This window comes from Solanum pennellii, chromosome 6 (assembly GCF_001406875.1).
Source record: "Solanum pennellii chromosome 6, SPENNV200".
NCBI lineage: Eukaryota > Viridiplantae > Streptophyta > Magnoliopsida > Solanales > Solanaceae > Solanum > Solanum pennellii.
The window spans coordinates 38758722-38779338 of record NC_028642.1 but is presented as its reverse complement, the minus strand read 5'-3'; the positions used below and the strand labels follow the sequence as shown (position 1 = coordinate 38779338).

Sequence of the window (20617 nt, the reverse complement as noted above, 5' to 3'; positions counted from 1 at the left end):
ATTTTTAATTTATTCTTATTTTGTGTTAGATATGCACGTACATATATTTTTAGAGAAAAAAATTCTACTAGTGTACCGAATATAACATAAATAACTAAAAAATATAAAAAGTCTTGTGGCGGCAAGTAAAAAATATTTTCGATACATATATCTAAACACTGGAGAAAAAATTGAAAGCGGAGGATTAAGTAGGATGGGTAGATTATATTTTTAAGAAAATAAAATAATATCTAAATTAGTATTTGATGATGGGGAGGAGATGAAGTAAAAAATGAAATACTTTTATAAAAGAAATTTAAACAAAATAAAAAACTTTAAAGATGGTGTGGGGTAAGAAAATTATTTTACATTTTATTTTATAAAGAAAATATTATCTTTTTATAATTGTTTTTTAATTTTTAATTTTAACTAATACTAATAATTTATTTATTTTTTGTCAAGGTTGAATATTTTATCAATGTGGAGTGTGATGTGGAAATTCTTTAAAATAAAAGACAGAGAGTGTATGACACATACCATGATGAGAGTGGTATAAAAGAGAGAGGTGTGTTTCTCAAACTAAAAAGTAATAGTTTAGGTATGAAACTCAAATTTTCAATAGTTTAGGTATGAAACTCAAAAAAAGGTATAGTTTAGGTGTGTTTTTGACACTTATCTCAATATTAAATTGTACGGTGGGCATGTCCAAAACATTTATAATCTCAATCCTATGCTACATACCCTTTATGAAAGACTTTTGAATTCTGCGTTTTATACTATGTATATACATGATACATCAAAATGTCATTTACTGTTATGGTGCTAAACAAGTCACATAACAAGATTTTTTTTTTTGGTTTTTCATCGGTGTTCGTAGCCCACATAGGTGTTCAAACTGAATTCAGAGTGCACTTTAAAGGGCCCATTCGGGTTGGCGCTCTCAACAAGATTTTCTCCATATCCAGAGCTCGAACCCGAGATCTCTGGTTAAGGGTGAAGCACTTCCCGCTAGTGCACCATAATATAGAAAATGATATTTTTGAAATATTAGATCAAATTACCAATAATGAGAGTAAGCTACATGAGTTTGAAACAAAGAGAATGTGAATGATTAAGTTCTTGATCAGTAAAAGTAACTCATACTTATTCGTAGTAACTAACAAAGTATTGTACTCATACATAATGTACACGGATAATATAAATAATTCAAATCTTTTAGTACATTTTAACTCGTATTAGTAGGTAACATGTCTTTATTTCCAAATAAAACAATCTATGTTTTATGGATGATTTCTTGTACTAGAAGTTAAATGGCATAATAAATAAGCATGCATTTTAATTTTATCTCAACTAGCATCATGTCCTCTAACTTTGAATATGCATAGAATATCTAAATATTTGAACTTGCATAAAATTGAAGAAGTAGACATACATGTCTTACGTGACATACTACATACAGAATGTCATGTAGACGCAAATTGGTCTAATAGCATAACACATTATATGTCTACTTATTCAATTTTACACATTAAAAGACTGATTTAAATATTATCTCAATTTAAATTAGTTGACAAAAACATCTATGTGTTTGGGACATGCATGTAGGGGTGCTTGTGGTTATGGCAATTTGTATAGCCAAGGATATGGATTTGGCTGAGCCAGCCTTCTTGTATATAGCTCAATACAGAGGAGGAATTGTCCCTGTTTCTTTGGAAGGTGAACTTTCATTTATTTATTTTTTAAAAAAGGAGGTCAAATATTTTGACAAGGAATTTATTTTTTTTCATTACCACTTAGCTCATTGAAGAAAAAGGAGAAATTTTTCAAAATGTCAATATTTTAATAATTAAGAGGGCTCATTAGGAACATTTTCAATATTTAGTAAAAATGTCAAAATTTTAATTTGTTATGTATCTTATTTATGTTTTTTATTATTTATTTTTATTTAAAGAATAGAATTATTTAATAACAAAAGGGAGAAAATCAAGGAAGAAAATATTTCAAAAAAAGCTAAAGTTCACTTAATTTTCTCATTCGTTACATTTTCAAATAAAACTCAAACTTTGTTCTTTTTTTTTCTCCATAATCTTAATCTTTTTTTTATTAGTTTGTATTCATTCCAATAGGTATGCCAAATGAACCTATAGTTATTTAAGAAACATATTTGTATTCATATATTTTTTTCATGTGTATTTATTTGTTTCTTCGAAAATTTTTATTTCGTATTCATTTCAATATGTATTTTATTCGTATTTCTATTTATTCTTAATTTTATTTAGAATATTGTATAATAATATATAAAATACAAAAAAATAGTATGATGAAAAAGTGAGATAATAGTTTTTAGAGAAGAACATATCACTTAAAATTCTCATCATTAACAATTTCAAAAAAAAAACTCTTTTTTCATTCTATTAGATCAACTTTCCTTTGTTATGTTATCATTTTAATTGTATACCAATATTTTTTACATTTTATGTGCTCACTTTACCATTCAAATTAAAATTGATTTTTTTTCTTTCAAACTACAAATTGTATTTCGGTGATCAAAATTGTATTACTTGATTACCATATATATATATATATATATATATATATACAGGTATCTCTAAATATGTATGAATATGATTTATGAAAGGGTACAAGATTTTTGGGGGAAAATAGCATACTTCGTGGAAATAATATTCTAAAAAATAAATATAAATTGACTATGAAAAAAATAAGAATACAAGATTCTGGAAAACATATAGCATACATAGTAAAATAATATAATCAATATGCAATATTCTAAAAAAATACAAATTAACTATTTAAGAACAGGATATATATATGTGTAAGAAATACAAATTCATATGAGAAAGCATACATAGTGAAAATGATATAATTAGAATACAATATTCTAAAAAAATATAAATTGACTGTTAAAAAATAGGATACATCTATGCTTAAGAAATATAAATTCATATGAGATACGTATTTGAAAAGAAATACAATGTTCTTAATAAAAATACAAATGATGAGTAAAAGAAAAATAATTGACAAACAAAAATTAATATGAATATTATTCTGATATGAATACAATTCCGCAACCTTCTTCTTTGACTCTTTCTTTCTTCTTCGCCTGCTATGTTCCTTTTTTCCAATTTTTTTTTCACCAAATTCAAATCTGAATCTGTGTTTATTTGTGAATTAATAACCCTATAAGCAAAATTCGAAATTATTAAATATGAATATACAGAAAAAATCAAACAATATATTATGTATGAATGCTTATGTGGCTTACTACCAATTATAATCTACTAAATCTCAAATATGAAAATAAAATCATAAAAATAGTGTTTCAAATACTAAAATTCGAAATGCATAAATATTTGATGAGTATGTTAACAAACTCATATAAAAATAAAAAAAATGACGAAAAAATTGTAATACATACAATTCAAAATTCAACATAATTTTTTATTTCGAAAACAAAAAATCTTATGAAATCTCGCAAAATAAAAGATGATTACGAAAATACCTTTATGTATTGAGAGATTTCTTGAATTAATCGATAGATCTGATCAAATTGATTTGAACTTGAATAATTAGTTCTTTTTCAACAATGAGAGACAATAATGGTGAAAATGGTAAAAGAGAAAAAAAAATTGAAAATCTTAAAGATGGAAATAAATTTAATGGTATTAAAGTCTAGAAAAAAGTCTAAATGGGTAGTGAATATATTTAATGTTGGACTTATTTGAGAAATAAAAGGAAAGTCAAATAATAGTATTTGGATACAAATTATTTTTAAAATATTGACATTTTGACTAAATATTTTAAAGTGTAGATGTTTTTACTAATTAAGTTAGGAATTGTGACTACTTTACTAATTTTTCCTTGAAAATATTGTAGTTTGACTTCTATTATACTTACTCTAGTTCATATTAAGTGAATTGTTGGGATATAATATAAATTAAAAAAATTAATTACATAAAGTAATTAAGAACCTCATTGAATGAAGGGTAAATATGAAAGAAGTTCAACAATACTTTCGAACTTTCGATAATTCACTTATTTTGTACTATGAAAAAATTTAAACAATTCACTTAATTTGGAACAGAAAGAGGATTATCGTACATCCTCGGTTTCAATTTATGTAGCATCCTCTTATTTTTAAATTTGTCCCAAAAAGAATGTCAAATTGCCATAACTAGAATAATTCAACTTTAAACTCTCTCTCTCTCTCTCTCTCTCTCTCTCTCTATATATATATATATATATATATATATATGCTAGTTTTTCAATACGTGCGTTGCACATGATTATCAATAAAGAAAATTTAAGTGCGAATTTGAATAATAAGATTATTTTGTGAATGTTCAGTGTGGATCATGTATATTTATCTTATTCAAACGAACCTTTGAAGAGGGTTAATGAAAAATTTATTAGTTAAATGCAGTAATGAATATATTCTTTTCAATATTATGAGATTCTATTATACAATTAGTGTTATCTCACTAATATTACCTTATAAATGATATTTGTTGTGTATTTTCTTGTCATTTTACCAGTGTGCTTTGCAAAATCACATAAGTAGCATTGATAAATAAAGTCATTCTTTTGTCTTTTTAATCAAAAATCAAATCGTGACAATTTTCTTACTCTTGAGAAGTTTAATAGTTTTAAATAAAAGATATTCAAAAGAATATATCTACATCACAAGAGAAATTGTTCAAAAACAATGAATTTAGACTACATCATGTTAACTTCATATATTATAACTTACATACTAGTGTATATATTAAGCAAAAAATAATTATTATATCATCAGAATTATTTTCCACAAATACTCAAGATTATGGAATATACCAACAATTTACTTCATGAAAATAATTTATATCTTATATTCCGCTAAACTTCGAACTCACTCAACGATAATAAATCACAAGAAAAATTTAAAATGCAAGCCGAAGAAGGATAGTAGAAGATTAAAAAAATTGTGATTGAAAAATGAGAGGAACCCCCTCTATTTATAGTCAACAAAGGGTAGTATGAACAAGTGTTGTGTGTGTCTTATTTGAAAAGTCATGCACTTTCTAAGAAGTCACAATCCTTTGGAAAAGTCACAACTTATTAAAAAAATAAAAATTAGTTGGAAAAGTCACAACTCATGAAAACATCACAACCCTTTGAAAAAAATCACAACTCATAGAAAAAGTCACAACTTAAATTTGGGATATATGAATTTATACTATAGTAAAATTAAACTAATAAAAGCTTCAATTGGCATTAGTATAAGTCATATGAACTTTTATTTTTTGAAAATGCTAAACTATTAAGAAATAGTAAAAATCAGTAAAATAAAAAAGCAATGTCTATATAGTGATAACTATTTTGAAGCAAACTTCGTGACAATTTAATTCACATAAATAGCAATGATAAATAAAATCATTCTCTTGTCTTGGGCATTAGGAAAACAAAAGGTGATAATTCTCTAACTCTTGACAAGTTAAATAATTTTGAAAAATGATATTCAGAAGTATATATCTACATCACAAGAGAAATTATTAACAAAAGCAAATGAATTTAGATTACAACAAATACTACAATACAAACTTCAACTGGTGTTATTACAAGTCAAATAAACCTTTCTTTGTCGAAAATACTTAAATATTAAGAAATAGTGAATTGATACAAAAAGGGGAATATTTATATAGTAATAATTATTTTGAAGCAAGTAGCCTGACAGTCTAAATCACATAAGTAGCATTAATAAATAAAGTTATTTTTTTGTCTTGAACATCAAGAGAAAAAAAATGCGGCAATTCACTAAATGTTGAGAAGTTTAATAATTTTTTTAAAAAAAAAGATATTCAGAAGCATATATCTACATCACAAGAGAAATTCTTAACAAAAACAAATGAGTTTAGACTAAATCATGTTAACTTCATATAATGGAGCATTACATATTGTTGTGTATACTAAGAAAGAATAACTTTTGTATCATCACAATTATTTTCCTCAAGTACCCGAGGTTAAGGATTATACATTCTTATGATAAACAATTCACTGCATCAGAATAGTGATACCTCATATCTGCTAAACTTCGAACTCACTCAACAACAATGAATTTGACACTAAATTTTTAGAGTACAAGAAGAAGAAGAAGAAGAAGAAGAAGAAGGAGAAGGAGAAGGAGAAGGAGAAGGAGAAGGAGAAGGAGAAGGAGAATCGTGGTTAAAAAATGAGAGGAAGCCCCTCTATTTATAGTCAATAAAGGGTAGTATGAGCAAGTGTTATTTGTGTTTTATCTAAAAGGTCATAACCTTTCCAAGAATTCACAATTCTTTGGAAAAGTCACAACTATTTCGAAGAGTCACAAATCTTTGGAAAAATCACAACTCATTAAAGTTACAAACAAAGTTAGGAATATTATAGTAATTTATTCATGTTTTTAACACTACAACAAAAATGACCATTAGCGAAATTTAATTCTTAATTGCCGCTAAATATGTATTATTAGTGGCAATTGTCACTCTTTATGTATGTTCCTAAAGCATTTAGCGAAATTGTTTCTAATAACACTTAACTAATGCTGGTAAAGACTTTAGCACTCTTTATTAGTATCAATATTTAATGCCGCTAAAAGTTGTGTTTGTTGTAGTATAAGGTAATATAGAATATAGACATATATAGATATAAATATATTCCCTCCGTCCGTATTGTTTGTCATTGTTTCTATTTTCAGAGTCAAACTATAAAAACCTTGACTAACATTTTAAGATGTATTTTTTAATCATATTAATATGCAAAAAATTGTATTTTATAGTACTTTTCATATTGTTTTAGAATATCTAATTTTTTTGTTTAAAATATCAAATTAATGTGATCCAATTTACCTTTAAAAATTAGTCAAATTGTTCGATAAGCGCAACATGAGAAATAATTCCAAACGGAGGGAGTATATAATTGACTGATATGAAGTTTGTTGATGGTATTGAACAGGGTGCCCTGCAACAAAAAAGGTTTAAAATTACTTTAACTTAGTTTTGATGCTGGAGATGTTAATTTAGTCTCTATTAAGGGGTCAGGGTCTGGAATGCAAAGAAATTGGTTTCAAAATTAGCAAAGCAATTCTTATCTGAAAGGCCAAAGTCTTTCATTTCAAGTGATGGAAGGACTATTAGAAGCTAAAATGTTGCACCACCTAATTGGCAATTTGGACAAACTTTTGAAGGGGTTCAATTTTAATTTCACCAATAAACTTAAGTGAGGAATAGCATTTTGAGGAGTTTTACACTGCAAATCCTAAAATCCATCAAATAGTTGATGAATTAATGTTAGTGTACCATATTTTTTAGGGTTGACTATGTAATAAAGTATTAAATCATGAGGGAACTCTATTTTGTAATATATTGATGGCAATTGAGATTTGAGAATTTGGTCTTGGCCAATTGTGCTGCTTCATTCTATTCCTTATTACACAACCTAGCTAGACCATTTACAAAAATAATAGGAAAAAGTGATCTTTAAACTTTTATGTGTAAAAATAAAAATAAAAATCTATTGTAAAAGAAGACATAATAATAAATGAGCTATCTAGCCAAGTCGAAGCCTCGCAGACTAGGTAGAGGGACATAGAGTATACGGAGATTAAGGCACAATTAGATAAATAGGTTTGGTAAATGATCCCAACATTGATCGTGATGATGAGGATCATGTGGCAAACACACTTCGGTATTATTAAAATTTAAAGTTGTAATAGATAATCTAAATTATGTACTTTATGGTGGGTTCTAAGATTAATTTTGTGAATGCTTATAATTTTAAAATAGTTTGAAATCCAATTGTATAATGTATGACTTCGATATATGCTTTTTTGTTCAAATTTGAACTACTTTATAGTTTGATTTTCATGTGGTATATATTGATTAGAGGATATTTACACTATGTTTGCATCATTGTTATCCATTGTATTGTATTGTATTGTATTGTATTGTTACTATACATACAATGATTGTTTTGATTGTACTTAAAATGTATTGTATTGTATTGTAAAATTTCATTGTTACGTAACAATGAAAACCTCTATTTTATGGAACAACCAATTTGGTGTGTTCCCATTGTTAATTTCTTTTTTCAATTATATCTTTACATAATATTTTAAAATACTATTTTACCCTTTACCTTAATTATTTAAATCTAGTCAAACCTCTTACCCTAGAATAATTAAGGATATTTAAGCAGTACGATACAATCAAACCAAACAATTAAAATGTTACTTAACAACAAACAATATAATCTAGCCAAACGTTGCATCTACAATGCAATATAGTACAATATAGTACAATACAATACAATATATTATGAAACAATGGGTAAAAATGATCCAAACAAAGTGTTAGTAAATATATTTGTTGTGGTTTGATTGATTGTGTGTAGCTTTTTTAAACTTGATTTAGCGAGTTCGGAGCCTAAAGGGTATAAAATATTAACAAAAATTCCAAAATGGTATATAAAAATTTTATATTAACCAAAACGGCAAAATCGCTGGAACAACAGCGATTTACTCCACCAGAAAAAGCAAAATCGCTGCAGTAGCAGCGATTTTGCAAAATGTGATTTTTTTTAAAAAAAAATTCAATGATTTTTAATTTTATTTTTTTAAAAAAATTCTTTTTTTTTAAATCGCTGCCCGGGCAGCGATTTTCAATTTTTTTTTAAAAAAAATTGTTTGAAAATCGCTCCCTGTGGCAGCGACTTACATTTTTTTTAAAAAAAAATTGTTTGCCTTTGGCAGCTGACTTATATTTTTTTAAAAAAATAAAATAAAAAAATTAAAAATCGTAGCGATTTTAAAAAAAAAACTTTTTAAAAAAAAATTGAAAAGGCAGCGATTTTCTTTAAAAAAAATTTTTAAAATGAAAATCGCTGCCTAGGCAGAGATTTTAAAAAAAAATTAAAACAAAATTAAAAATCGCTGCGATTTTCAAACAAAAAAAAAATTAAAAATGTATGTCGCTGCCAAAGGCAGCGATTTTCAAACAAAAAAAAATTTAAAAAAAATCGCTGCCGTGGTAGCGATTTGAATTTTTTTTTAAAAAATCACATTTTACAAAATCACTGCAGTAGCAGTGATTTTGCTTTTTCCGGTGGAGTAAATCGTTGTTGTTCCAGCGATTTTACCATTTTGATTAATATAAAATTTTATATACCGTTTTGAAATTTTTATTAATATTTTATACCATTTAGGCTTCGAACTCTTGATTTAACCAATCAAAACGTATATATTTTTAATTGAATTAAAATGGCAGGTGGAGAGCTGCATAAACAACCATTAGCTACCAATATTTAATTAAAAAAAAAAGAACTCATGAGATCGCTACATTATGCATTTTGATTTTCCAGAATGTGCCCAAAAAAAAATCATGAAATCTCTTTTCTACTATTTATTTTTTAAGGAATGCAGTAAAAAGACCTTGTTTGGTTTGTTGTTTGTAATTTCATTTTTCAGAACTTCATGACGTCACTTAGTTTATTATTTAGGGACCTTATGTTTTTTGTGAAAAAATATAGGAATATACAAACCTCGTAATGTTTCTTTTTGGAAAAATTCAAAAAAATAGTTGGCAACCTCGTGAGGTCACTTTTTTACGATCTCGTGAAGTCTCTAACAAAAGAAGTGACCTATATTTTAGAAACCTAAGGTTGATTTTTAGGTATCTTTCTACGATTTTTTTATAGTGCTTTTTGTACATTTCTATATATGGTGGCTATGATTTTATATGTGAAATTTGAGAATAGAATCTTAAGTTTTGAGATAAAGTGCTAATACGAGTTTTATATTGTAGCAGAATAGATAGAGCTGTGGTGGTAACTAGGGTGTACATAGGTCGTTTTGTTTGATTTTTCATTAAAAAAAATAACTAAAATAATTATGCCGATTTATTAAATTTTTATAGACCAAAATTCAAATCAAACCAATATAAAATTGATGTTTTTGGCTTCGATTTTGGTCACTTTTTATAAACTTTTATTTTAGTTATATAATAATTAAAAAAAGAGATCAAATATTTTTCACTTATATGCGTGATAGACTAGAACTTAAAATGTTAAATGATGAAACTTCTTTTAAAAAGTTAACATAAATATAAAAAAACTTCCATTGAAATATCAATATTCAATGTGTAAATTTATAAGATTGAGAAAAAAGACATAAAATCACCATTTATGTTGTTTTGATTTATAAAAGACACCTTAACTTTGCAGTTGTCTTATTACACCACTGAACAATTTTGAACATATATTATTACATCATTTTTTTATCAGGCCCGAATTTTAAAAAATAAGTGTATTCACACATCAATCATTACATGACACGTGTTAATTTTATTTAAATTTTATTTATTTATTTTAAGTTTTTTCTTTATTTTTTTTACATTACTTCTCTCTGTCTGTTACTTTTTGACTTTTAATTTTGTTTTAAATTTCAATTCATCTCCCACATCACATTTTCAGGTGATTCATTCCTCCTTTTTTTTATCTTCAGCTCTCACATTCCATGTCAATTGAGCTCTGCTCCCATTTTTTTGTTTTCTTTTCTTCTTCTTCTCCGGTCAAATTCGTTATAGAATTCATACTATTTTTAGATTTTTTTTGAATTATTGATATCAAAATTAATTATTTTCTAAGAAAATTTAAAATTTTGAAAATATCATAAACTACTCATTTTCATATAAATTCAAAACTAGAAATGATAATTTTAAAGAATCAATCAATTCCCTAAAAATTAAAAGAACTTAATTGAAATCTAATAAAAAATTTATATGATACTTCCTAATCATCTTGAAGTTTAATGGGTTTATTAAATTCTTCGAAATGTAAGAAAATATTTAAATAAAGTTTTAAAATTAAAGAGAGTAAAAAAAGGAATGTGAAGTTGTAAAAATGGTGACTTTGAAAATAAGAAGCTTTAATGGATGGAGATAACAATGAATTTTTTAAAAAGAAAGAAGAAAGAAAAAAAAATAAAAAGGAAAAAGAATTAAAATAACAAGAAAAATAAGAAAATGTTATAAAACTATAGAATAAGAAGAAGAAACTAGAGAGAAAAGAAGAGAAGACTTGTTATTTCTCTTGATGAATGAATTTACAATGAAGAGGAGCACTCTATTTATAGGAGAAATCTAACTTGGTCCCCAAGTAGGAAGACTCTTTAATCATATCCTAAAAAGGACTCCACATGATAGACATTCACTATAATACAAATACTTTATAACACTCCCCCTGAATGTCTAATTCATAGATGATATGCCTCGTCAAAAACCTTACTAAAAAAAACTTTAAGAAAAGAAAAACTCTAGTAAAGGAAAAGAGTACACATATCTATTAATACGCATCTAGGCTGCCTTATTAAAAACCTTACAAGGAAAACCCAGTGGGACAAAACCTCGTAAGGGAAAAAGAGTACAGCGCGTATTCACTCCCCCTAATGAGAACATTAATCCAGAGACTTGAATCTTCGCATTCCAAGCTTGTGCACCATCTTCTTGAAAGTTGCAGTTGGTAGAGACTTGGTAAATAGATCAGCCACATTGTCACTTGAACGAATCTGTTGCACATTTATATCACCATTCTTTTGAAGTTCATGTGTATAGAAAAGCTTCGGTGAAATGTGCTTTGTTCTATCTCCTTTTATGAATCCTCCCTTAAGTTGTGCTATGCATGCTGCATTATCTTCATATAAAGTGGTGGGTACTTTATCACATTTCAAACCACATTTCTCTCGAATGAGATGTATCATAGACCTTAACCACACACATTCTCTACTTGCTTCATGAATAGCTATTATTTCAGCATGATTAGATGAAGTGGCTACGATGGACTGCTTTGTAGATCTCCAAGATATAGCAGTCCCCCCACATATAAACACATAGCCTGTTTGGGATCGAGCTTTGTGTGGATCAGATAAATATCCTGCATCAGCATAACCAACAAGATTTGGGCTACAATTAACAGAATAAAATAAGCCCATATCAGTTGTCCCTTTAAGATATCGCAAAATGTGTTTGATCCCATTCCAATGTCTCCTAGTAGGAGCAGAACTATACCTTGCTAACAAGTTAACAGCAAAAGCTATATCAGGCCTTGTAGTATTAGCAAGATACATTAGTGCACCAATTGCACTAAGATATGGTACTTCAGAACCAAGAATTTCTTCATCCTTTTCTTGAGGTCGGAATGGATCCTTATTCACATCAAGTGAACGAACAACCATCGGAGTACTTAATGGATGCGCTTCATCCATACAGAATCTTTTCAACACTTTTTCTGTGTAGGCAGATTGATGAACAAAAATACCATTTGTCAAATGCTCAATTTGCAGACCAAGACATAATTTTGTTCTTCCCAGATCTTTCATCTCAAATTCATTCTTTAAATAATCAATTGCCTTTTGAAGCTCTATTGGAGTTCCAATAAGATTTATGTCATCAACATAAATAGCAAGTACAACAAATTCCGATATTGTTTTCTTTATAAAGACACATGGACAAATTGCATCATTTGTATAACCTTCCTTAATTAAATACTCACTAAGACGGTTATACCACATGCGCCCAGATTGCTTCAAACCATATAATGATCTTTGCAATTTAATTGAATACATTTCTCGAGATTTTGAATTACATGATTTAGGCATCGCAAATCCTTCAGGAATTTTCATGTATATCTCATTATCAAGTGATCCATAAAGGTAGGCTGTAACCACATCCATCAAATGCATTCCAAGTTGCTCATGGACTGTGAAACTAATGAGATAACGCAATGTTATTGCATCCATAACGGGTGAGTATGTCTCTTCATAGTCGACGCCAGGCCTTTGAGAAAATCCTTGTGCCACAAGGCGTGCTTTATACCTTTGTATTTCATTTTTCTCATTTCTTTTTCGCACAAAAATCCATTTGTAACCAACAGGTTTAATACCATTAGGTGTTTGAACTATAGGTCCAAAAACTTCACGCTTGGCAAGTGAATTCAACTCTGATTGAATTGCTTCTTGCCATTTTGGCCAATCATTTCGTTGTCGACATTCTATAACAGATTGAGGTTCATGATCCTCATTATCTTGCATGATATTTGTTGCAACATTATATGCAAAGACATAATCAACCACTATTTCTGATCGATTCATATTAGTTTCAACATCTTTTAAATTTATGGATAGTTCATTATTTCCTTGAGTTTCAAGTTCATTGATTCTTTCATGAATATCAGACTTATTCAAATTTTGAACTTCCATATGAGATTCTTTCATAGTGTCATCTTGACATTTAATCTTTCTTTTTCTAGGATTTTGATCCTTAGACCCCAATGGTCTACCACGCTTTAGGTGTGTTTTTGACTCATTAGCTATGACACTAGTGGATGGTCCTTTAGGGACATCAATTCGAATTGGGACATTCTCTGCAGGAATATGTGATTTAGTAATCCTTTTCAAATCTGTAAATGCGTCTGGCATTTGATTTGCAATTTTCTGCAGATGAATAATCTTTTGTACTTCTTGTTCGCAAGTAGAAGAATATGGATCAAGATGAGACAATGATAAATTTTTCCACAAAATTTCTCGTTTCATTTCACTATTCTCTCCCCCTAATTTTGGGAAAACTGTCTCATCAAACCGACAATCTGCAAATCTAGCAGTAAACATGTCTCCAGTCAATGGTTCAAGATAGCGTATAATGGAGGGTGACTCAAACCCAACATATATTCCTAACCTTCTTTGAGAGCCCATCTTAGTGCGGTTTGGTGGTGCCACAGGCACATATACAGCACTTCCAAAAATTCTTAGATGGGATATATTAGGTTCTTGACCCATAACCAATTGCAATGGAGAAACCTTATGATAACTTGTCGGTCTGAGACGAATAAGTGTTGCAGCATGCAAAATTGCATGTCCCCACACAGAAGTGGGCAACTTAGTTTTCATAAGCAATGGTCTTGCTATTAATTGCAAACGTTTAATTAATGATTCAGCGAGACCATTCTGAGTATGAACATGAGCAACGGAGTGTTCAACTCTTATCCCAATTGCTAAACAATAATCATTAAATGATTGGGATGAAAACTCTGCAGCATTATCAAGACGAATGGACTTAATCTGATTATCAGGAAAGTGTGCCCTTAACCTTATTATTTGTGCCAATAATTTTGCAAATGCCAAGTTACGAGATGACAATAGGCACACATGAGACCATCTAGAAGACGCATCTATTAGAACCATAAAATATCTAAATGACCCACTAGGTGGGTGAATAGGTCCACAAATATCCCCATGTATACGTTCCAAGAACGCAGGGGACTCAATCTTAACTTTCATTGGTGATGGTCTCACAATTAACTTGCCTTGATAACAAGCAGTACAAGAAAATTCACCATTTAAAAGAACTTTTAGGTCTTTTAGTGGATGTCCATTCGAATTTTCTATAATTCGTCTCATCATTATTGACCCAGGATGTCCTAGACGATCATGCCAAAGTACAAATGTATTGGAATCAGTAAACTTCTTATTTACTATAAAATGTGCCTCAATTGCACTAATTTTTGTCCAATACAAGCCAGAAGATAAAGCATGGAACTTTTCTATAACACATGTCTGCCCAGAGACATACTTGGTGATACCAAGATATTCAAGATTTATTTCATCCATTGATTGGATATGATAACCATTTTCACGGATATCTTTAAAACTCAACAAGTTTCTCTTAGATTTTGGAGAAAACATAGCATTATTAATGATGAGTTTAGTTCCCTTGGGCAAAATTACAATGGCTCTTCCAAAACCCTCAATCATATTAGTACTACCAAAAATTGTAGTAACATTTATTTTTCCCATACTTAAATGAGAAAAATATTTCTTATTTTTGAATATCGTATGTGTTGTACCAGAATCAATCAAACAAATATCTTCATATTTCGATAATATGTTCTTAGAATTATCCATATCTTCACATGAAATGACATACACAAAATAAATATATATTAAATATTAGTGTTGTCAAAAGGGTACAATATATTCAAAGGAATAAATTAATGATTAAATATTAGAAATTGAGCCTTAATTTATTGTTTCCTCTAAGTCAAAAACGAGTTGTTTGGAAAATAAAATAAAATCATTATTTAATCCTAGTTAATAACAGACTGCATGTTTTTAACATTAGATCAAGTTAAAGACCTAATATAATACAAACACGTGATAAAGTTTAGTATTTGACTAACTCTATCATATTAGAATCATATAAATAAATCAATGAAAAATATATATTATTTTATTAAGAATTAAGGAACAAGCTAATGAACGACTAAACTAATTTAAAATACTAATACTCATGCAAACAACTATCATTACATGAAATTTATTAATAAATACTACAAAAAAAAATATCACTCTTCCATGTTCACAGAACCATCACCAATTAAGTGATCTATTTTTCCTTCAGGATGTGCGAAGAAATCTGCTACATCCAAGTGCGTGATGTCAACTTGATTTTCAGAGATAAAATTTGCCTCAGGATTTTTCTCTTTCTTCTTTAGTGATTCTTGATAAAGCTCAACCAAGTGTTTGGGAGTACGACAATCACGTGCATAATGACCTCTTCCACCACATCGAAAACAACCTTCCCTAGTTGCTTCACGTTTCTCATCCTTTCTTTTTTCCTTTTTATTTGATGAATGATTAATGCCAAGATTAGAATTACGTTCTTGACCATAATCACGACCACGTCCACGTCCACGACCACGTCCACGTCCACGATTAGGACCGCGACCTTTTCCACGCCTAGCATGGTGGGCGTACGCCTCATTCACTTCAGGAAGTGGTTCAGATCCAGTAGGTCGATTCTCATGATTTTTCAATAATAAATCATTATTTTGCTCGGCCACAAGAAGATGAGAAATTAGTTCAGAATACTTTTTGAAACCTTTCTCTCGATATTGTTGCTGCAAGAGCACATTCGAGGCATGGAAAGTGGAGAACGTCTTTTCCATCATATCAATCTCACTAACCGTTTCTCCACATAATTTCAATTGAGAAGTGATTCTGAACATGGCAGAATTATACTCATGTATAGACTTAAAGTCTTGTAGCCTTAGATGCATCCAATCATATCGTGCCTTTGGATGTATGACCATCTTCAAGTGGTCAAATCTTTCTTTTAGGTTTTTCCACAAAACAAGTGGATCCTTAACTGTCAGATATTCGATTTTCAGAATCTCGTCAAGATGATGACGCAAGAATATCATTGCTCGTGCACAGTTTTGATTTGATGCCTTATTTTCTTCTTTTATGGTGTCTCCAAGACCCATTGCATCAAGGTGGATTTCAGCATCCAACACCCATGAGAGGTAGTTCCTGCCCGAACTTTGGAGGGCAGTGAACTCTAGTTTTGTAAGATTGACCATTAAAATTAAAAACAAAAGATAAATAATACCTTTATTAATTCTTCAAATCTAACCTTCACTTTTGAGAAATTAGAGTCTCGTGCTGATAACGTGTTATAAAACTATAGAATAAGAAGAAGAAACTAGAGAGAAAAGAAGAGAAGACTTGTTATTTCTCTTGATGAATGAATTTACAATGAAGAGGAGCACTCTATTTATAGGAGAAATCTAACTTGGTCCCCAAGTAGGAGGACTCTTTAATCATATCCTAAAAAGGACTCCACATGATAGACATTCACTATAATACAAATACTTTATAACAAAATACTTATAAAATAGAATTATATTTTATAACAAAATACTTATAAAATAGAATTATACTGGTTATTATTGGCTGCTCACTCTCTTTGAGAGAGTGCACACCACTCTCTTTGAGAGAGTGCACACCACTCTCTATGTCAGGTGGATGAAAAATGATATAATAATATCTATTCAAAATTGTTTAGTTGAATAATTGGACAGTTGCAAAATTAAGGTGTCTTTTTAAAAATTCAAGACAACTTCAGTGTTAAATTTTTGTCTTTTCTCTAAGATCGAAGGTTGCAACAAGCTGAATACAAAACAAAAGAATTATAAACTTTACAAGCCCAGATTTAAAATTATATAGAACAAGTTATGTAAAAGGGTCAGTTTACACAAAATTGGCGCAATTTTATAAAAGAGAAACTTTCACATATAACCACTAAAAATAGCCTAATTACTCTACATAGTTATAGTTTGATAACATTTATGTCTTTTCCCTAAGATCGAAGGTTGCAACAAGCTGAATACAAAACAAAAGAATTATAAACTTTACAAGCCCAAATTTAAAATTATATAGAACAAGTTATGCAAAAGGGTCAGTTTACACAAAATTAGCCCAATTTATAAAAGAAGAACTCTCACATATAACCACTAAAAAATAGCCTAATTATTCTACATAGCTATAGTTTGATAATTAAAATTCGTGGCTACATGTTATAGAGAGGAGAGAGGCGAGTGAGACTGGGAGAGAGAGGAGAGATGCGAGAGAGGGCAAAAAGTGGAAGAGATGTGAATTGTATATGTATATTGGTTAGATAATTGTATATTATACATATGTATTTGTAAATATGGCAAGCGAGATTGAGAGAGAAAGGAGAGATGCGAGCGAGATTGGGAGAAGGAGGAGAGAGGTGAGCGAGAGAGGGCAGAGATGTGGTATATGTATATTGTTAGATAATTGTATATTATACATACGCATTTGTATAAAAAGCAAGTGAGATTGGGAGAGAGAGGAGAGAGATGAGAGAGATTGGGAGAGAGGCGGGCAAGAGAGGACAGAGAGTGGGTGAGAGGTGAATTGTATATGTAAATTGATCATGTATTTGTATATTTTTTCGAATTATACATATATACAAATGTGACTAATTATACAAACTCGTAGTCAGCCCACATAATTAATGTATAATGTTAGTCGTAAGTGATAATTATAGCAAACTATAACTATGATAAGTAATTAAATAACATAAATTTGCTTAGCATCGTAATTTTACCTTTAGAAAATTAACGATATTGGCCCAATATTGTTCTTTCTTTCTTTCAATATTGCCATTAATGGATGTTCTGCTTCTTTTTTTCTTCCTTTCAATTTCGCCACTAATGATTGTTGTTGTTGCCTGTTTCATCTTCTCCTCCTCCTTCTTGTATTGTCGGTGTATATTTTGTATATGGTTAAAATATATTCAGCTTTTTGATTGTATCATAGTATATAATCAGTGTATATAGGTAAGTTGTATTGTATAGTGAGTATATACTTTCTAATTTTGACAAACTATATTATATAGTCAATGCATAATTTTTATGACTTCTGGTTACTTTTTATGGAAACAAAAACATGGTTATATCTGTTGTGAACTAATAACTTTATTGTATGGATTGAAAACTAGCCGAGTAATATATCTAATCATTGAAAACTATAAAACTAATTTAAAATATAGAGTATTAACAAAGTAGATTATAATTAATATTTTTTATGTATAAAGAATTATTTGTATACAAAATCAAACCAAGATTGATCGAATTTTTGTTAACATCAATCAATCAAATCAAACCACAAGTCGATTTTTTTGATTCAACTCGATTTGTCGATTCGATTTGACTTGTCATTTTGGATTCTACAACCCAAGTTGTAACTAACTTTTAAATTAAAAAATAAAAAGTAGGAGAACACGTGCTTTTAATTTTTGACTAGTTTTAAGTACTTATTTCAAGTTATTTTTTATTTTGTCAATCACTTCCTAACTTATTTTAAGTCATTTTCAATTTATTTTAATTTTTTCTTATATTTGTCAAACAATTTTAAAAATTAAAAATAAATTTAAAAGTAAATATGACCAATTATTAAACCAATTCAAACACACTCTAAAAGTGCTCTTATACTTTAAATTGGAAGGACCATTAGGTAGGTCTACTATATGAAAAAGCTAAACATAAAAGTACTTATTGTAAAATATAAAAAAATTGGGAATGAAATCCTACATTTAGAAAATTGAAGCCTTATTCAAATTTTATATATAAATACCATCAAAACAAAAAATCTTTTTAACCAGAATATTTATCAAAATTTAATTTGAAATGATATTTTACCTATATTATTTTAATGAAAGTTTCAAATAGCATGATCAGACGCCCATAAGTTGAGCATTGTATGTGGAGGCAATGTGAAGGGAGGGTATTGGGAGAAACGCATGCATGCTTTTGTGAACATAACAAATGAAAATGTTTGGTGTGCAATTGCATGTCCACTCTCAACTCCCAATAAAGCAAACCCATACTTACTCTCTAAAAACAAGAAGAATTTAGGCATGTCCTTCATTGAGTGCACCGTCTATATATATAAATATTCTTATGGACCCATAACCATTACTTTTCATCATCTCGAAGAATTATTCATTTCATTTTCTTTTTTCATTACAAACAAATAATGATGCAGCTTTTTCACCTCTTTTTGCCCCACTGCTCATCGCCTTTTCAATGCTAAGGGTTCATTTGAACCTCTTTTAATGGAATATTATATTTTTAGGTCAATTCTATCACTGATTCCTTAAAGTTAGCACAATTTTCACTTAAACATTTGAACTAGACTTTGTTTATTTTAGACACTCTAAATGAGATCTTGATGTGTCATTTTAACACTTTTTTTACATTCAACAAAAATATGATGATGAGTGTTTTCTACTCGCAAAGAATGTGTAAAGTGTGAAATTAAATGACGACACTTGTCATTTTGTTCAAAATAATTCTTAAATAATAAGCTATCAATTATTTTTTTTAAAAGATGGTCAATGGATCGATGAGTCTGTGACATTTCTTCCCAAATAATAATAAAAAAGATTAAATCACCTTTAAAAAAATTTCAGGAGAAGCATATTCCACCCCATCCAACTCATGGTCTTCTCACTACACACACCCTTTTAGTGAACTTGTGTAACTCAAATTTTTTCAAATAAATGCAGATTGCTTTAAAAAAAAATCTAAAATCCAATGAATTTCTAAAAATACAAATGTGTACGTGTTCATATCACATTGTTAAGTTTCTTTTAAGGAAAGGAGATTATCTCATTTTCTAGTGACTTTTTCCCTAAATTTCATTTTATTTCTTCAAATTTCAGTCTTTTTTCCTCGAATTAAATTGAGGAAGAAGGACATCATCCTTGGAAAATCTTGGGAAAGCTCTGACGTTTGAAATTAGATTGCTCGTTTCTGGCATCATCGAATATATCTCACCATAGAAGAAGTTTAAGCTTGAGAAAATGGTGGTTGAAAAAATGGGGAAGAAGAAGGAAATATAAAATAAAAATTGGCTAAAAAAGAGTCTGACGCGCGGTTAATGAGTGGGTCACACTCACTATGTCATATTAGCAAAAAGTGTTAAATGATAAATCAGGGGTTCACATGAGGTGTTTAAAATGAACGAAATCTAATTCAAGTGTCTAAGTGAAAGTTGATGTCAACTTTAGGGGGCTACCGATGAATGAACCCTATTTCTTGACTAATTCATGTGTTTATATTATTTCTTCAGATTTTGAAATTTAGTAGAAAATTTAGATCCGTAAAAAATCATATGAACTTCCTTTGATGAAAAAATTATATTATATATTTATCACTATATATATATATATATATATATATATATATA

At 28.9% G+C, this 20617-nt stretch overlaps 1 protein-coding gene across 1 annotated transcript; it reads right to left on the bottom strand.

Annotated features, from left to right (window-relative positions):
• Positions 1–14926: 14926 nt before the first annotated feature.
• On the bottom strand, positions 14927–16402 carry LOC114077547. The gene is made up of 2 exons (XM_027917650.1): positions 15676–16402; positions 14927–15091 (listed from the first exon to the last, which is right to left on the bottom strand). Exons 1-2 carry the CDS (start codon positions 16321–16323, stop codon positions 15077–15079), a joined length of 663 nt encoding a protein of 220 aa, XP_027773451.1. The 5' UTR covers positions 16324–16402; the 3' UTR covers positions 14927–15076.
• Positions 16403–20617: the final 4215 nt, after the last annotated feature.